This window comes from Lathamus discolor, chromosome Z (assembly GCF_037157495.1).
Source record: "Lathamus discolor isolate bLatDis1 chromosome Z, bLatDis1.hap1, whole genome shotgun sequence".
Taxonomy (NCBI): Eukaryota; Metazoa; Chordata; class Aves; order Psittaciformes; family Psittacidae; genus Lathamus; species Lathamus discolor.
Genome location: NC_088909.1, coordinates 84,377,558 through 84,395,307, shown reverse-complemented (window position 1 = coordinate 84,395,307; position 17,750 = coordinate 84,377,558). Strand labels below are relative to the sequence as shown.

General features: G+C 41.5%; 1 protein-coding gene across 3 annotated transcripts in view; it reads right to left on the bottom strand.

The window, feature by feature from the left end:
- Nucleotides 1-2,578: 2,578 nt before the first annotated feature.
- Nucleotides 2,579-17,750, bottom strand: part of ARHGEF28 (Rho guanine nucleotide exchange factor 28) — a 126,076-nt gene continuing 110,904 nt past the window's right edge. For all 3 annotated transcript variants that reach the window (XM_065661401.1, XM_065661399.1, XM_065661400.1), the window contains one exon: nt 2,579-3,674. In XM_065661401.1, the coding sequence (XP_065517473.1) occupies nt 3,514-3,674 (161 nt within the window). In that variant the 3' untranslated portion in view covers nt 2,579-3,513. The remainder of the gene's footprint in view (nt 3,675-17,750) is intronic.

The window sequence follows — 17,750 nt, the reverse complement described above, 5'->3', positions numbered from 1 at the left end:
TACCATGTTTTAGATTTGTTGAAAAAGCGCTTTGTTGTGAGTTCTGTTTAAAAATCTCTCAAAATTGTTAGATATGACAGCTTTACTGGCATACAACAACGTTAAGGAGAAAATGCTGGATGAAGTCTAGGTACTACTGTAAAGAAATCCCCACTTTGTTAAATGATGGAAGAAAGTTTAAAGAGTTAAAACCTGAGAGAAAGCCCAGTCTGGTGCAGCAGAAATTTGCAGTACAGCAATGGCTTCTTTAATTTAAACACTGAAATGAATGACTAAATTCAATTTTGAGCTTTCAAAGGCAAGATGCCTTGAGAAACGTGGCAAAAAAAAAAAAAACCCAAACCCACAGTATATGGGATGAGTTAAAACCAGCAGGCCTTGCAAACAAGCCCACTTTAAAATACTGTAATGAAGGTGATGGGGAGAATTTGTGAATATATTTTTCTACTTAGAAAGAAGACCAATCATTAATATATGCTTGATGATAACTGAAAATGCAGCCTGCTAAAAAGGGACTAATTTATGCTAGGTGTTAAGAAATGCCTAAATAATGGACAGAGGTCCTTGGTGCATAATAGATCTTGTTATAAGGAGCACCTGCTGACACACTGCACTGGTCTATAGCTTAAACATTTTCTACAATTAAGATCCCTAAATCTAGGCACCACCTGTTTCCTGCCTTTCCCTTCCTTGAGTGCCTGAACTTTTACTGTAAACACAGGTGAGCAAAATAAGATGCTGCCTGATGTGAGGGGACTCAAGGAATTTGCCCAACAGCTGAAGTCCTGCCCCCACTCCCCCTTTCAACTCCCAGCCCCTCAATTAAAACTGATGAGAGAAGCAGTATCCTCTCTTCCTCTCCCAGTGGCAAGATGCTTACATGGGAATTCCCACACCAGGCTGGGACAGCAGCTATCCATCCAGCAGCTTGGATTTGACAGTAACCAGCACCAGATGTTTCAGCAAAGGCATAATAAAACACAGAAAGAGTAATTGTGGAGAAAACTACTCAGTTTTTCCTGGGTGCCTACTGGTCCCTAGGCAATGCACATATCCCCATACTGCATCCCAAGGAGCTGGTCTGCTTATTCAAAAATTTGCCAAAAAGCTGTCTAGATAGCAACCCTGAATTCACTCTGACTGGTAAAATACAGAGGCAGTGGACTGTCCTCATTATAGAATCCTTAGTAAGACTGGATTCCCATTTTAATTTTAGTTTACCTGTGAAAATAAAGAAAGTAAAACATTTCCAGAAATTCTAAAGGTTTTTTCTCTAATAGGGAGACATGTTAAAGAAGTGCTGTCAGGTGAACATTAAGTCTTGAAAGCTGGAAATGTCAACTGAAAAATGTATTTCCGACCAAACCTTTCCCTGATGACATTGGCACACTAGTTAATACCAGCTGGGAATCAGGTCCTGCTCATCAAGGTCAGTAGCTCAATTGTTAGCCTAAGATACCAACTGAGCAGCTAGTCTGGTAACCCAGACAGACGTAATTCAGAAAGCTCTGCTTTTGAATATTCCCCAACAGCACATCAGTCCCTGGAAGAGAACCCTCCACATCAGGAAACCCTTGCTGACAAACATCTACTATCTAAAACTCTGCCCCCTGAAAAAGATTTTGCACAACACAAGGCTTAGGGTAAATGGAAAGCATGTGATGCTTGTGGCTTATCTAAACAAACGGGCGGGGGCAATCCTGCATGCATCTGACCAGTGAACTGGGCAGATGTGAGGCACCTCTGGAGCTATGCATCTGCATCCCCTCGGTGCTGCTGCCAACCTCCCAGCCAGGATAAGCAGCACCTGGACAACCCCACGCTTCCTCAAATAGCCATGTCCATGGTTCTGCCAGCCCAGGTGCCTTGCACACAGCTTTAGCTGCACTGGACCAAGGCAGGCACACATGCAGCAGAGAAGAGGGCAAAGAGAGGGTGTCGTGGTTTAAGCCCAGCCAGTAACTCCGAACCATGCAGCCACTTGCTCACTCCTCCTCACCCCCCTTCTTCCACCCCCTGCTCCCAGAGGGATGGGGAGGAGAATCTAAAGAATGTAACTCCCATTGGCTGAGATAAGAACAGTCCAGTAACTCAGGCGTAACACAAACCACTGCTGCTGTCATCTATAATAATAAGGGTAACAGAAATTAATAAGGGAAGGTAATATACCTGCTCAGCACCCGCCGACTGATACCCAGCCCAACCCGAGCTGTGATCTAGACCTTCCAGGTAACTGCCCCCAGTTTATATAGTGGGCATGATGTGCTGTGGTATAGGATACCTCTTTGGTCAGTTTGGGTCAGGTGTCCTATCTTTGCTTCCTCCCAGCTTCCCCTCCTCCCCAGCAGAGCACGAGGCTCAGAAAGTCCTTGGCCAGACTAAACATTGCTGAGCAGCAACTAAAACCACTGGTGTTATCAGCGTTGTTTCCAGGCTGAAACTCAAAACCACAGCACTGCACCAGCTGCTAAGAAGGTGAAAAATGACTGCTACTGCTGAATCCAGGACAGTGGGGTCTTCTGTGTCCCTTCTGTTTTCAGATTTCTCTGGAGGATCTGACAATGAACCACAGGTACAGTTTTGTAGAAATATACAGAACATTTATTCTATTTGACAGAAGTGTACAAGTATTTCTGAAAGACCAAAAACCACTGAACTGGTCCTAGTTTCTTACTGTCTAATGCACAGTAACCCCCATGAACCTGAAAGCAGGAAACTAGCTGGTTCTTCCATAAAAAAGCAGAGGAGTTTCAAAAAGGTTGAGTTACCTATACACCTACTATTTTTCCCCTTTCTTTTCTTTTTACCAGTGAGGTTGTTTCATCTGGTGGATTTTGATGCACAAGGGCACTTACTGAAATGAGATACACTTATAATACAATAACAAGCTGATATACAGCATTTTTTCACTGAAACTGGCAGTAGTACCAAAATGATGATAAGCACTGGGAAATGAACAAACACAATTATGCAATTATGTTGAGACCATAAAAAACATCCTCTTCTGAACAGTTCCTGAGCCAGAGGATAAGGAAAACAACACCATAGTTAAGGGTACACAGCACATTTCAGCGAAGACTTCAGCCATCATTCTTACATTGCTGTCTTCTCACATTATGTAACAGCTGTTAGAAGGTTACTGATCTATACTCTGCAATCTCAAATACCAGGCCCATCTCTCTCAGCTTGCTCTTTTAGAAAGAGGACTCAGGAGAAATTCAGCACCAGCTTTCACAGCTTTCAGTGTCATCTTTACAATTCCAAAATGCTACATCTTCCCTGCTATCCCCTTGCCTCCTGCAAAGCATTTGAAATCATGTCATAAATTATAGATTATAAAACAAAGGCTTCAAAATAACTTAATTGTTATATTTGTCATGGGGGAAATCTCACATTGAATATTAAATACTATCCTTAAAGGTATTTGGTCATACAGAGAGCAACTAGAGACATTTAGAAAAGCAAACAGAATTGCATTTCCAAAGTGCGAGACTGAAATCCGAAAATGAGCCATCAGAGGTACACAATCTTATCTTCTACTCTGTCCTCATCTTTGTCATCCTGCAGGCTCTCAGGCTGGTGGTTCAGCAGCAATGCCTCTACCCGTGATGGCTGGATGGATCCCTGGTTTGGAACGCTTTTCTGGGGACCCTGGGTCTGTGATGCATTCAGATCTGCAGAAGAGAAGGACATGTGACAATGCATCTTCCGTCATGATCTCTGTTCAAGTCTGCCCATTGTCATCCAAGGAATAATCACTGTCGTTACTTTTACAGTAAAAGAAATTTATACCCATGCTTCACTAACCAGACATACAATAATTGAAAGGCATAAAAGTGATCAGAGTTGGGCTGGAGGGAAACATGCAGCTCCTAATTAGTACCTATATTAGTAATAATACAATTGTAAAATTAATACAGTTTCCATCATTACACAGAATTTTATTTGGAAGCCTTCTTTTTATGGATGAAAAAGAATCAACTGAGTAAACCCAGTTAAAAGTCTACATGACTAATACTTGCACACTGTAACTGATGTACAACCATTCAGATTTTGCTACCAACTTTATCTCTGTTTATTTGCACAAACTACCTACTCTATTCTTGTCTGTCCTTAAGGTTTGATGTGGAGATATTTGCACCCAAACACTAAGAAATTATTTCACAAGGATCTTGATTGATTAGTTCTCTTTCCAGTTTTCTCCTGCAAATGCAGAGAATCAGGTACTTGTTTTCCAGCGTTGAACTCTGAAGGTTTTTGTGATGATCTGTGTGCTACTTCAAAAAGAAAAAAAGAAATATATGCATAACCACAGTTGGGTTTTCTCCCTAGTCAGCTTTCTGTAACACTTCAAGCCCTCAGGAACTACACCTAAGTAGCTGGCTTTTCTACACATCCATATTTTTGCAAAGCAATTTTTACCATAAAAACAAGCTACATAACAAGGGAGCAGGCATCCTCATACCTAGGGAAGGGAAAAGTCTGCAATGGACAAGCTGCAATACTTTTTCACTATAATCTTAGCCCAACCAACGACTGCTGCTTGTACATCAGGAGTGTTAAGTTCTCATTATCCCCAGTGCAAAAAGAACTGAGGAAAAAGGAGAGCTTCGCACCCCTCCCACAGCATGTGTAATGCCAAAAGCAAGCAAACCCAGCAATGGCTTCCTTTAAGCTTTGGTCACTCATGCAGACCTAAAAAGGCATTTCATTCCTGCTCTGGTCCCTACTTCTTCACACATGTATGTGCAATGAAAACCCGTTTAAAAGATGTTTGGATTTTTACACACCTTGTTGCTCTAACTAGTGGCAATTTAAATGACACCTGCTCACATTTAGCATTCCCCAGCACATGTCGCTTTCACCAGTCTTGTTCACTGAGGCAGGAGTTTAAGGCAAAACAAGCTTGCTGGAACCCTGCAAAGCTTAGGCTCCTCAGCTGCTCCCTGCCACGGGGTGTGTGTAGCGGTGGGAGATGATTATGCAATGGGCAAGTGGGAACACATCACATTGCTGCTCCTACTTCAGTGTCTTCTCCTCTTTGATATTCACACAGCTTGGGGGGGGGAACAAACAGGCTTTGGAGCTTCAGCTCCCAGTGTAAGTCACAGGCATGTTAGACCTGCTGCTGAGGCTGCAGGGTCAGCAGCAGGGGCAATGCATTTATACACAAGTGGTGCTCCGTCATATGCAATAACAGAGGATGTTGAGAAAATCCCAAATTCCCCTTCTTTTACTGTTTTACACCCATTTAAAGAATCAAGTTTTGGTCTTGGTGAAAATCTAGAGTAAATTTTGATTGCAGGCAAGTTATTTGCAATACATAACACAGAAGGATTTGAGTTCCTAACTTACTTGAACCGCCCTGCTTTGTTAAATACGACTTCTGTATTTATTTCTTTTTGATAGCAGTATTAAAAAAAGATTACCTTTTACAGCAGAAGAAGAAACCAAAAATATCCTACGCCTGTTTTTCTTTACGGAAACTGGATACTTCAGCTTTATTTATATATGTATTTATTTATTTATTTAAAAGAGCCCTACCAGTGAAAGGTCCTCAACCTCCAGACACATATATTTTGGGTAATCTTACCCACATTAATATTCCTTTTAAGTTCTGTGAGTCTATTTACCTTAACAAAGTTATGTGCATAAGAATACCATCCAGTAAGCATTTCTTTGAAAGATCTGTTTCCAAAGTTTATGAAGTACATAATTGGAGAAGCCTAATTACAAATTTGAAAACAGCCCAGAAAAGAAAGAAAAACACCTTACATGCAGTTATTTTCCACCATCAAAACTAAACAGCAATTGCTTTACCAATTAAAACAGTAGCTGTTTCCAAACCATTTCTCATTAACTGTTACAACTCTACACAGCAGAGCTGAGCAGTGGAAACTGCTGGTGTTCTGGAAAAACAAATCAGACTCTGTCGCTATAGAAATAAATTATTTATCAGTAGTTTAGCTGCTTTTATATTCATTTTATTTCATTTAATTTCATTTCATGGCAGTGTTCAAGGCCAGACTGGACACAGCCTTGGGAGACATACTCTAGGGTGAGGCTTCCCTGCCCATGGCAGGGGGGTTATAACTAGATGATCTTAAGGTCCTTTCCAACCCAAACCATTCTATGATAGTAAGATTTTTAAATTCTGTTGCATTCAGAGAAACCAAACAGCAGGGGAGCACCCAGGAGGTGAGAGCCCAGCTGCCAGGGGGTGACAAGTGGCTTTATGAACTGGAAAGGTTGTGCTTAATCCAACTGAGGAGGGAAGATGCTGTTTCTGGCTGGCTCTCGCTTCAGGTGGCACCCAACATGGCTCTGCCTAATAAAAGCACAATGTGTCCATGGGGCCAACATACTCAGTGTGCTGGTGTGAAGGGTACCCACGGTCTCCCTGCCCACTGCAATGCTGGAAGTAGCTGAGCCAGGAGACCAGCTGATATTACAGGCAACAGTGAGATGTGCCCCAGAACAGCTGCTCGGGGATGGCGGAAGAACTGCCAGAATTGTTAATAACAGCCTCAGGTGAAGGGAGAGTGTGGAAAGGGGACCAATACACCAGCCAGCACTGGTTCTTGTTACGCATTGCTCTGAGAGCTGCCAAGAAGCCTCCCCTGGGCTCCCTGGCACAGCACAGAGAAACCAGCTGCCCTTGGCCCCAAGCAGGAGAAAGGTGGGAGAAATCCTCCTCTTAAAAAGCTCTCCCAAATCAGGCAAGACACCTCCAAAGCCAATCTGGAAAGCATCAGCTGCTGCCTTCTAAGGCACACTTAGAGCTTCGGATGCTCAAACAAAACAGGGGGGTAGGAAACAAATCAATTATCCCTGCAAATAGCAAAGCACAGGGCTGGCAAAGCATCTGCTACTGGAAAGCAACGGCCAAGAAGCTCTCCCATGCTCTCCAGCAGTTGGGACACCCACAGGAACCTCTCCAGCTCCTCCCCCAGGCCTGTTCTCTGCTGCACTGCGGCTGACACTCAGAACCTGATATGGATCAAGAGCCAGGTAAAAAAGGACCATGGGCCTTTTATGAGTCTCCTTCATTCTGGCTGTAACTCACCTGCCAGCATTAGCCACAAAATCATTTCTGTATTATTCCCCTTCTTTGAATCCAGCATTTACTCGTCCTTCTGCTCCCTCCCAACCTGCCCAGTGATGCTCTTACAGGCTGTGTTCAGCTCAACAGCGCGCCCACCAGACCAGCACCAACATCACCAGCACTCAGCAAAAGCGCTTCGACTGCTCCTGCCCGCACCCTCCTGCTTGGGCTGCCTTGCTCCAGTACCCTTGCACAGAAAGCGCAAGCGAAGGTGAATTTTCCCAGCCACGGCTTTCCTCCTGACAATTTACATCAAAGGAATACAATTTTTCTTTCGTATTTATCTACGTGTAGAAGCTTTTCCCGGATTTCCAAAGCTCTAACAAAGCCGAGCCGTAGCTAGACCCTTCCACAAGGTCTTCTGTGAGACTCCCAGTCCCCCTCCCTCCAACTTCTGCAGCGGCCAAGGGCTGTAGGCTTCTCATAGCATCCCAGCCCCTGGAGTTCATGTGCAAACTGAAACACCCTTTAGTTGCTTCTCCGGTGTGCAAAATTTCTTTCTCCTACAAAACTCCAGGCATCTCTTTCCTAAAGAGCCAGAGCCAGTCTGCATCCGTACCCTGTGTGCTCTAGACAAAACTGAACAGCAGATCAGAAAAATACACTCTTTCAATGTCGGGCTGGTCAAACTCCACAGCCAAGAGGGATGTGGTTGAGGCTGCAGACCAAGTACTAGGTGATCTGTGACAGCACTTCAACATTTTGGGGCCTTGTACCCAGTTCAGCGCAGCAGTGCCACACCATAGCATAAAATAAGTCCAGCTTTCTCTCCTTTTTACCTCATCTGACAGAATCTCGTTAAAGAAAGAAAACCCAGGCATTCTCTTTTTCTTACACACCAATTTTTTCAAAAGGAGTTAGAGGCTGTTTCTAACAAATTCTGGGATAATAAATCACAAATGGTCTCGTGCACATGGACACATACTGCCAAACCCAACACTGAAGAGAAATCCCTTTTTTCCCCCATTTTCCATCAGTTTAGCTCCAGTTCACCGGGAGCATAGGAATCAGGAAACTGCAGAGAGACACTCTACTCCCCCAAAATATAAATACTTTCCTAGGCAACCTAAATACAAGAGTAATACAACCTAAATACAAGACTGCACGCCTGCAGCACATGGGGCCAGCTTTCACAGGAGTCTTTAAGGGGACCTCAGTTCTCCAAATGGTGTTTGGGTCCAAAACCAGAGAAAGATGGCTCCTGGCTGAAAACATGCTAATGCTGTAATGAAAAGGAAAAATGGGGCATTCCACATCCTAACTACTATACCCTACCCTTCCTGTAGCACTGAGAGATGGGATTAGTGACATCACCTAAACCACTGGGAAGGTGAAGGACAAAGCAATGGCATTTGCAGGCATCCAAGACCAACACATACCAAAACAAACACGGCCCCTGCTCCGAGAGAGTGAGGGGGGATACAAAAGCCAAGTAAACAACTCATTAGTCACACTGATTCTCACCTTCTGTCTGTTGTCATAGGATGTAAGCACTTCACATCAAATAAATGCCTCAGATTTTCTCCTTCTCCCCTCCTTGCCCTGCCCATGGGATCAGAGCTCTTCAGGTAAGCCTGGAGTGCTCACAGTGACGATTTTGGGCAGGAACGGAAGACATTATCAAGGCACTAGGAAACACTACAGGCAAAAAAAAAACAACCCACAACCTCTCAAGTTTCTGTGTTTTTAGCAGGAAGTCCTCAGCTTTTCTCCTTCAGCTCTGACCCTAATTTCACAGCATCACAGGATAATTCAAGTTGGAAGGGATCTTAGGAGGCCTCTGGATTCAAAATCCTCCAAAAAACCCACCGAACCAAAAGGGGGAAGTTTGGGAGAAACACACCACACGAATTCACGGATTCACAGAAACTGCATATACACAATTAATTTGCTGCAACTCTCAGGTATCTCTGTCACAAGTTGGTCCTCTTTGCAAAACAAAATTTCATTAAGAGAGATGCCGTTTTTAGCAACAAGTATGTTTAAAGATTGTCAAAACCATTACTCCTCTGAGAATAATATACAGAGGTAGGTTTTGGGTTTACCACTTATTTATAATAACTGGTACCAGTTTTTATACCAAGCTCATCTGGACTGACAGCTGACACATCAACTTCAGGCCAAAGCTATTTGAAATGGCAGAGCTGCTGCATTTAATCCCCCAGCTGGCACTCATGCATAATGCAAAGCACAAGCAGACACCTAAAAACTGATGTTAAGTCTACCAGGTCTAGGATATTCAAAGGAATTCAAGGCTAACAGGCTCTCATTTGCCATTAGAGTTCAATAGCAAGTGGCAGCCCAACTCGCATGAGCTATCCTGAAAAGTCCCCACCAGCAAATCCAGCCGCACCTCTTTGTCTCTAATGATGCCCCCAGCAGTTTCCATGCAGGTCTATTAGCGACAGGCGATTCCCCAGAAGTCCAGGCACCTCAGCCTCCCTCCCTTTGCTCCTGGTTAAAGGCACTACGATTGGTTTTGATAGCATATTTTTAGTGCTTACTACGACCTACCCAATTTGTGATGGTTCAGTTGTTTATGGAGCTAATGGTTGGTGGGACACAGGGGCAGCACCAGAGCCCTTTGGCCTTGAACAACCAGGACACTCCTGCTGTCACATGGGTTCAGACCACTTAGTACAGAAAAGGTCTCCATAGCTTTGAAGATCTGAGGACAATTCCCAGCAGTTTCACTGGGAGATCTCAGAAACCATCAAGACGCGAGGCCATTGCACCTCAGTAAATCTGACTTCAGAGCGGGAACTCCATTTGGTACTGGGAAAAATATTCTGACCCTGAAGCTGCCAAGGAAAGGGGAAGCCTAATCCATTTCTCAGCTGACTGAATAAGGCAGAAAATCAATCTAAGAATTTTAATGCTATTTACTTTTAACCAGCCCAACCCTGTGAAAAAGCAGCAGCTGCATTTCTTAGACAAACAAGCACCTTCATGAATAAAAGGTCTTTTCACAAAAAGCAGATGAGCAATTAGAGCTTAATAGATCCTATGTTAATTAGTCTCATCAGCTTTTGGAGCATTTTTTTGTGACAGGGCAGAGAACAGAAAGAGGTCAAAGTCTATGATGAATAAGGTCAGCAACATAACTTCTTCAAGTCTGTACTTCGAATTTTTTATCATGGTAAAATTGGAAATACCATTATTCTGCGTGTTTCTGTTCTTTGTTTAGTTGCTGGCTTAGGTAAAACAGGGAATTCAGTTTTCACATTTTGTCTCACAATTTTTTAGGGAAAGTTTGGTCTGGGGAATTTGGACCAAGTTCTTGGCTAGGACAAAACGTACATTTTAACTCACCCAAACTGCTTTATCATAAAGCTCCATAATGGTTCCAACTCATTTATTTGAAACTTGTCTTAAAGCTCCAGGTTTTGGAGTCATGTGATGATGCAGCCATCTTTTATTAAAGCACAATAAACACACAATGTTCCAACACTGATGTTATCAAAGAAAAGGTTACAAAAACATCTCGAGCTCAGTCACTGCCAGTGTAATATCAAGTTCATAGCACACCCTAGGTTGAAATAATTTAAAATTTTAACCTACTTACATGGTTATGTTATCAGCCACGTTGGCTTTAAAGCACACGGCTTCTAACCTATTTTTGGCATGCTGGTTTTTAATGCATATCAATAAGAGAGACTAGAAAATAGCTCTGACTTGAGGCAATAACTTGTCTGTGCATCGAATACCCACAGTCTCACCTTGGCAGGGCACACTGCCTGCCAGCTGTCTGCTTCTGCTTAATTTATTTAGGCATGAATTCCCTATTAAATTGTCTTTGTGCTAAGCTTTGAAGCTTTAGATGGTCAATTACAGACACACACATGGTCCAACAGGTATTCTGCTAACAATGAACACATGTTTTATTGACCTACTTCTTTTCCAGCTCATTAAACACAGCTGCACTCAAATGATCAAGAGAAAATAACCATAAAACCCCAAGAACACCCTTCCTACAAAGGATCACAAGGAACATGACCAGCTGCCAGCACGGAGCCACTGCTCCACCCAGGGCAGTGGCGCAGGGCACTTCTCCAGGGGCCAGCATGAATGTCTGCTGACAGCAACAGCAGAGAAGCATGAGAAAACTCCTGCAGCCTCTTTGTCCCAGTATCTAACGTGGTTGTATCTCCAGTGGGCTGCAACCATTCCCCCGCCCATAATCTGGGGGTAAGAAGAGGTTTGGCCAGTAGACTGAAGTCAAAACAAACTGCAGCCAGTGGGTAATGCTGCTTCTTGAATGTTTGCTGGAGAAATGGAAATCCTGTGAAGTTACAGACCCAAACAGCGTTTCCAAAGACCTGGCAGGCAGGGAAACAAGCCCCCCTTTCCATCACCAGCCAGCACATCCCCACAGCTCTCTTACCCACTGTCTCTATTTGCACCCCACAGGTGAAACACTTCCCTGAAGATTCCTCTTGTTCCCTCCCAAAGAGAGAAACTGCTAGCATTAACCCTGAAAAAACAGTGTCTGTGGCACATGAATTCATTCTCTTTGAAACAAAAAGGGGCATTTACACATCAAAACTATTCTTTTGAACTCTCTGTTACCACAGACAAACATTATTGTGCTGATTAACTTTGCTTCATATTTTATGGATGTGTTTGGGTTGGGTTTTTTTAAACTACACTTCTGCTTTGAAATAAACATTAAACCAGAGACCTTGGCAAACAATAGGCTTAATCCCCAGCTCTTGGCCAGTCTTACAGGTGCAACACAAAGGAGCATGCTCTGGACTTTGGCAAACATTATCTTGAGTAGCAGAAAAGCACAATTCTGTTACAAAAGCTGAAACAGGAAGGTGCTTTACAAAACACCCTCAGGCCTCCTCCTAAGCACCTTTGTTTTATATGTTAGTTTCCCAACAACAGACCAGATCCATCACTTCTTACTCATAAAAAGCTGACTCAAAGTAAGTAGCAGAGAAATACTAAGGCAACAGAATGGCTGCAGAAGCAAAAAATAAGGCAAAGCACCTGTTTCAAATCAATTACATGCTAATCTTACCCTTTAATAGAAGCTGCTGCTTGTTGATTAGCGCAGGAAAATATATGGGCATTAAAGTAAGAGTGAATGCCTGAAAGAAGCCTCTTATCTGACAGAGAGATACTTGTTCTCCCCAAGCTCAAAACAGGGAAATACTTGCTAATTTTTTACTGCAATTTGAGTATTAGCACAAACATTTTTAACTGTTCTTTTAGTCAGATTGGCAGGAAATATATGCACTGATGTTTTCTTCTTTCAGTCACTGACTAAAACACCAGGAAAATTCTAAAATTTGCACAAGTTTTGCATTGTAAGCATAGGAAGTTTCAGGGTGTGAATATTTTGAAATGGGTGCCCTTTTTAATTGTTTGCTAAATGCTTTGTGAACATATAACTGCTGTGAAAACTGTCTGCAGAAAAGCTAATGGGAAAACTATACATCAAAGCCAGAAAAAAGCACAATTATCAAAGCAGCATGCGCCTCCACTGCTTCAGCCAAGTGTTTTCCTGGAGTGCATGGAAAGTATTTGGATCTACTTTCCTTTCTTCTGCTCTCATTTGTCTCCACTATGGAAACACTGGTCTTACCCTTCAGCCTGAATTCACCACCACCTCCTTCTGCAGACCCTGGCTCTGCTTTGGTCTGACTCCCTCCCACCTGACCTCCTTGATTCATGTGCTGCAGCTCTGCAGCAGTTCCCATCCCACCACCCCACAGAGCAGGCCACAGCACAAAAAACAAAAACAACGCTATGTTTAAAACACCCTCCTGCAACATTTTCACCTTCAGTTCAAAACTGACTATGTTTAACGCAGAAGCCTTTCTTAAGCAATCTTCCTCTTCCCATTGCCACTGTGCTGTAATGGCAAGTTCCTCTGCATAGGGGATAGCTTCTCTTCAGTTCTTACTGTCACCAACAGCTATCCTGCAATTCTCAATCTCAAAAAAAAAAAAAAAACTCGTTTCATCCTTACAAATATACTTGTTTCCCTATCTGTTGTGTATTCTTTAAGGCAGAATATATTCTTTTAAATTACTTTTAATGACTTTTAAAGGCACACAGGTTTTTTATATTTTTCTATGGCAGATCCTAAACAAATACAGTCAAATCACATTTATTTTTGTATCATTTACGTTCCAGCTCTAAATCAAACGTCCAAGGAACACTCAAGGAATCTCAGCAGGTGACTTGTTGGAAGTATTCCCATTTGATCAAACTGAAACCAATTTTCAAACCAGAACCAAGGCTCCTCCTTCTACTGCCCTGCGAAAAATTTACACCCAAAGGAAAGTTTTCTATAGCATCTGAGAAGGCAAAACAAGATACTCCATGAAATCTTCCCTAGCAGTTTGGCTACGGCCAGTATAATTTATGTGGAAGGCAATCGGGTGCTCCTGTGATGAATGCCAGTAAAAGACAGACAATCTTCCCCTGGTTTTCAATAAATATTTAACAGCAGATGCTGTTGAGGAGGTTTCATATTACTAAGACCTCATTACTTTTACACAACATGCTACAGGCCGTTTCCTGGAATATGTAAAGTATTCTACTAAATCATTAAAATGAGATTGTACTTTAAAAAATAAGCCAGACAGGTACACTTGGTGATTCAGCTACACGATTTTACGGGGTGTGTTTGCATACAGTATCTTGCAAAACTTTATCATCCATCAACAGCTTCTCCCAGCCATTAGAATGCATTATTTACTCACACTTGTGCATCTATTTTAGGTTCTAATTCCATTACAAAACATATTCAAAACATTTTTTTATGTACTAAAGCAGGGCATGCAACCAGGTCTCCACCCACAGATCACATTACCTGAGGAAACCATGGACCTCACAAAGTATCTTCCTGACATCAAACAACCAGCAAGACTCTTGTTTTGTGACTGCTTTTCCTGAGAGATCACCTCCTTCCCTTCAGACCCACTGCCAAAGTCACAGCTCTGCACAACCTTGAACTGGAGCTGCTTCACTACAAGCAAAAGTCGTCTGGCAAAGGACCCCCTGTAGAGGGTCTTCTGCTTCAAAACCTGCTCCTTTTTCTCCTATTTCCCTGAAACCAGTATCTACTGCAACAACCTTGCCCAAGTAAAGAATAAATGCATGCAAGAGGTAGGGTCCAAACAATTCCAGTTTCTTTGATGCCAGCAATTCCACTGACTTCAAAAACCACTGCACGGAAGTTGCTGGAACTGTAAATATGAGGAAAACGAGAAAGATTTGGCCATCATCATGTTAAGAAGGCTGCAGGCAACGAAAGCCTGAGTGTGGTGCACAGATTTACACAAACAGCGGTGCTGTCTATCTCAGAAGACAGGGATGGTTAATCTCTTCACTCCATCACCTTAAAAATGTGCACCATTTTAAACTTCCCTCCTCATGAATGAGCTCTAAATGAGACAATTTTAAAAAGAATAAAATCAGCACAGGAAATTCTATATTTATATTAGCATACAGAATAAAACCAGAGCATCATTAACTGCCTTAATTAAAAGGTTATGCAATACTGCTGCATCTACTGTGGTTATATTCAGAAATGACAAAAAGTATTTTGAGATGGGAAAATTAGTAACAGGCTACAGAACCCTTTTGCTGCAAAGCTGAAAAGCAACTGCTGAAATACACTAATTGCAGATGACATATAATGACATATTTTTCACTTCGGTATCACACTGCCATGTGATTTAATCCCTTTTGCCATCTGCTTTAAACAAATGGCAGTGTTATTCCCAAGAGGAAAAAAATACTTCCCCTGTGATTCACTTGCACCAAGTATTCCTCAAACACTTATGTCTTATGGCAGATCATAAAACTTGGTGTTCTGTGGTATAGAGAGGAGGCAAATTTGCTTTTTACGTGTTGCAGAGTTAAAAGTAAGATCTTACTAGTTCTAATAAACCTTGGGAGATGCAAGTGCTGATGTTACTCAACTTCGTACTCTTTCCATTTAATTTTATTCGCACTGGAACTTACGTTGATTACTGAATGGGTCTCTGTGCTCACCTATGCAGCCATCCATGCTAAGAGTAGGAGGGATATGTTGAACACAGAAAAGGCAATTACAAATTAACTGCATGTTCTCAAGTTGGCATCTACTCAATTAAAAAAGACAAAAAGCTTAGAACAGCTCAAAACCACACACCTGCTCAGGACTTACAAAGCAGAAGCTCCCTGGTCATGTCATTCTTTACTTCTAAAAGTTTCTCTCTGGCCCTTTTCTCAAGTAAAAGAACAACAGAATTTGCTCCATGTGCAGGGCAAACAGTGAAAAAATGTTGCTATTGAAAATATTGTGAAACACACCAGAAAAACTCAGAACAGGCAGAAAAACATCTTCACATTCCATTCTGCAGGTGGTAAGTGGTTGGCCTGTCATGGCTATGAAGGATGCCATTTGAATAGGATAAAAGTGTGTGCTGTATGAGGCACAATTATATTCCAGCTCAGAAGACATGTGGGTCAGATGTACTCAGAACACAGCAGCAGTAGTATAGAAATTCTCACAACAGTCACATATCTGGAACTGTGATGACTTTTTTGTGGGAGCTAGTCATTATGTAACAGGTTCCAAGTGATGAAAGTGATCTTACTCAACAAAGTCCTCAATATGGAATCCCATTAGCCGTCTCCAGCACTGGCAGCAGTAACTATGCTTATATGAATATGGCCCTGAGTTACTGAGCTTCAACCCTTGCCAAAATCCTTGCTTAGAACCACAGAGAAACAGCTTGTACGTCTTCAGATGGTTTTTAACACTGTAGTGCAAAGCATATTTCACCTATTTTTATCACACTTGCATCAGCTTTAAATTGTATACCTCTTCTGCTTACAACAAATTCATCCTACTCAAATAGGAGAAAAAGAGCCAGACCCCTACAGCGCCATCCTCAACCTCCCTGATGCAAACATATGCAAGTACTTTTATGCTATGCCATTAGGCTATAACCAGTGTTAAGGTAGCCAAAAAATAGCATGTTGTGCTAAACCTCATCTCAATTACCAATGGGAAACTAAAACAAATTAATTTCATCTACAATTTTAAGAACAGGTTCAATAGAGCAATCACCATTAGCACAATCTGCCTGAAAGAATAGGAAGGAAATTTTTTATAAAGAATAATGAAAAAACATGAAGTTACAGGATACTACACATTGTTTCTGGGGGTTTTGCTTCTTCTATTTCAAATTAAATATTTTACACCTCTAGAAACCACTTCAATGAAAAACACTATAAATTGATTATTTTGCCAAAATCAAATTCTCTCATTTGCTTATATACATGTATGCACAAATTTCTGTCCTTTAAGAAAGACTATAATCACATCAGTCAAACAGAACCCTATTTCTGCTCCCTGGTTTTGCATTTGGCTGTTTATGGAGATCCCAGGTTTTTCTATGGTCCACACATAGATTTAAACTGGGTTTTTTCCACTATGTCATGAATCAAGATCCTTCATGCTAACACTGCAAACCTCTGTTGGGAAAATCCCCCCACAATGAAGTTTCAGTGCAGTTTTCCGGATCTATCACTTTTCAACTCTACTCGAGCTGCAACATCTGAATTAAAATAAATAAATAATGAAAGGCAGTACCAGCAAACAATACCATTCACTTCAAAGCTTAAAAGAATTAAAATTGCACTGATTCCTGAAATCAAAGAGGTGAATCCATAGGTAAATCCTTAGGTACCACTTCGGCTAGTAAACCTGACATGTCAATTAAATGCAAGAGTAATTTATTCAATTCTCACTCTAGTCTGACACAAAACCTATACTTCCCCTGATTCCTAATTAGCCAAAGTACTTGTCTTCTTTCATGCAGATAATTTCATAACCATTAGTGTAAAGCATTAACACATTTTTCTTTCAATCATATTTTCCCCGTGTTGACTGACACACCTTTTCTAGCGAGTGTACTTGTGCCAGTTTCAGCTTTGTGGGAACTTGCCCCCAGGGTACTTAGTAAAGTTCCCTCCCATACACATAAAACAATGATATGCAATCATGATGCTAGCTATGTGAAGAGACATATGTCTTACCTTAGAAAATATGAATGGAAAATTATGCAGTGGAGTAATGCAGCAGTTTCCTTTTTTTTATATATATTTATGAAGCTTAATTGCATAGTACTTAACATACAAAAGAATGCAGTATGATTAACTCCTCGACAAGTTCAGGTGATGATTCTCATTAAATAATTTAGGGTTTTTTTGACAGACCAGGCTTCTTACAGGATGCCTAATAATTCTAGGAAAATAAATCAAACCTAAGAAATACCTTTTGTGTACACACAAAGCTTAATATATGCAAGATCTGCCATGTATGTATTTGGTACATGGCTATTTCCAGTAAACCATAATCAGTGTTGTTTCTTAGTTCTATTTTGACTTACATTTAGAAATGGGTTTTATTTTTATATTATTATGAGTCTTTATACATAGATCTGAATGAAAAATGCAGCAAAATGTCATGAAATATTAAATATTAAAAGTTTCAGCTAACTTTAAAATTCTTTCTAGCCTTTCTCTCATTGCACCTCTGTTGGTTTACCTCCACAGTGATTGGAACTCACAATATCCTACAGAAGTGTCAGGAAATCGAGGTACAAGGAAAAAACATGGCCAGGGAAAAAAA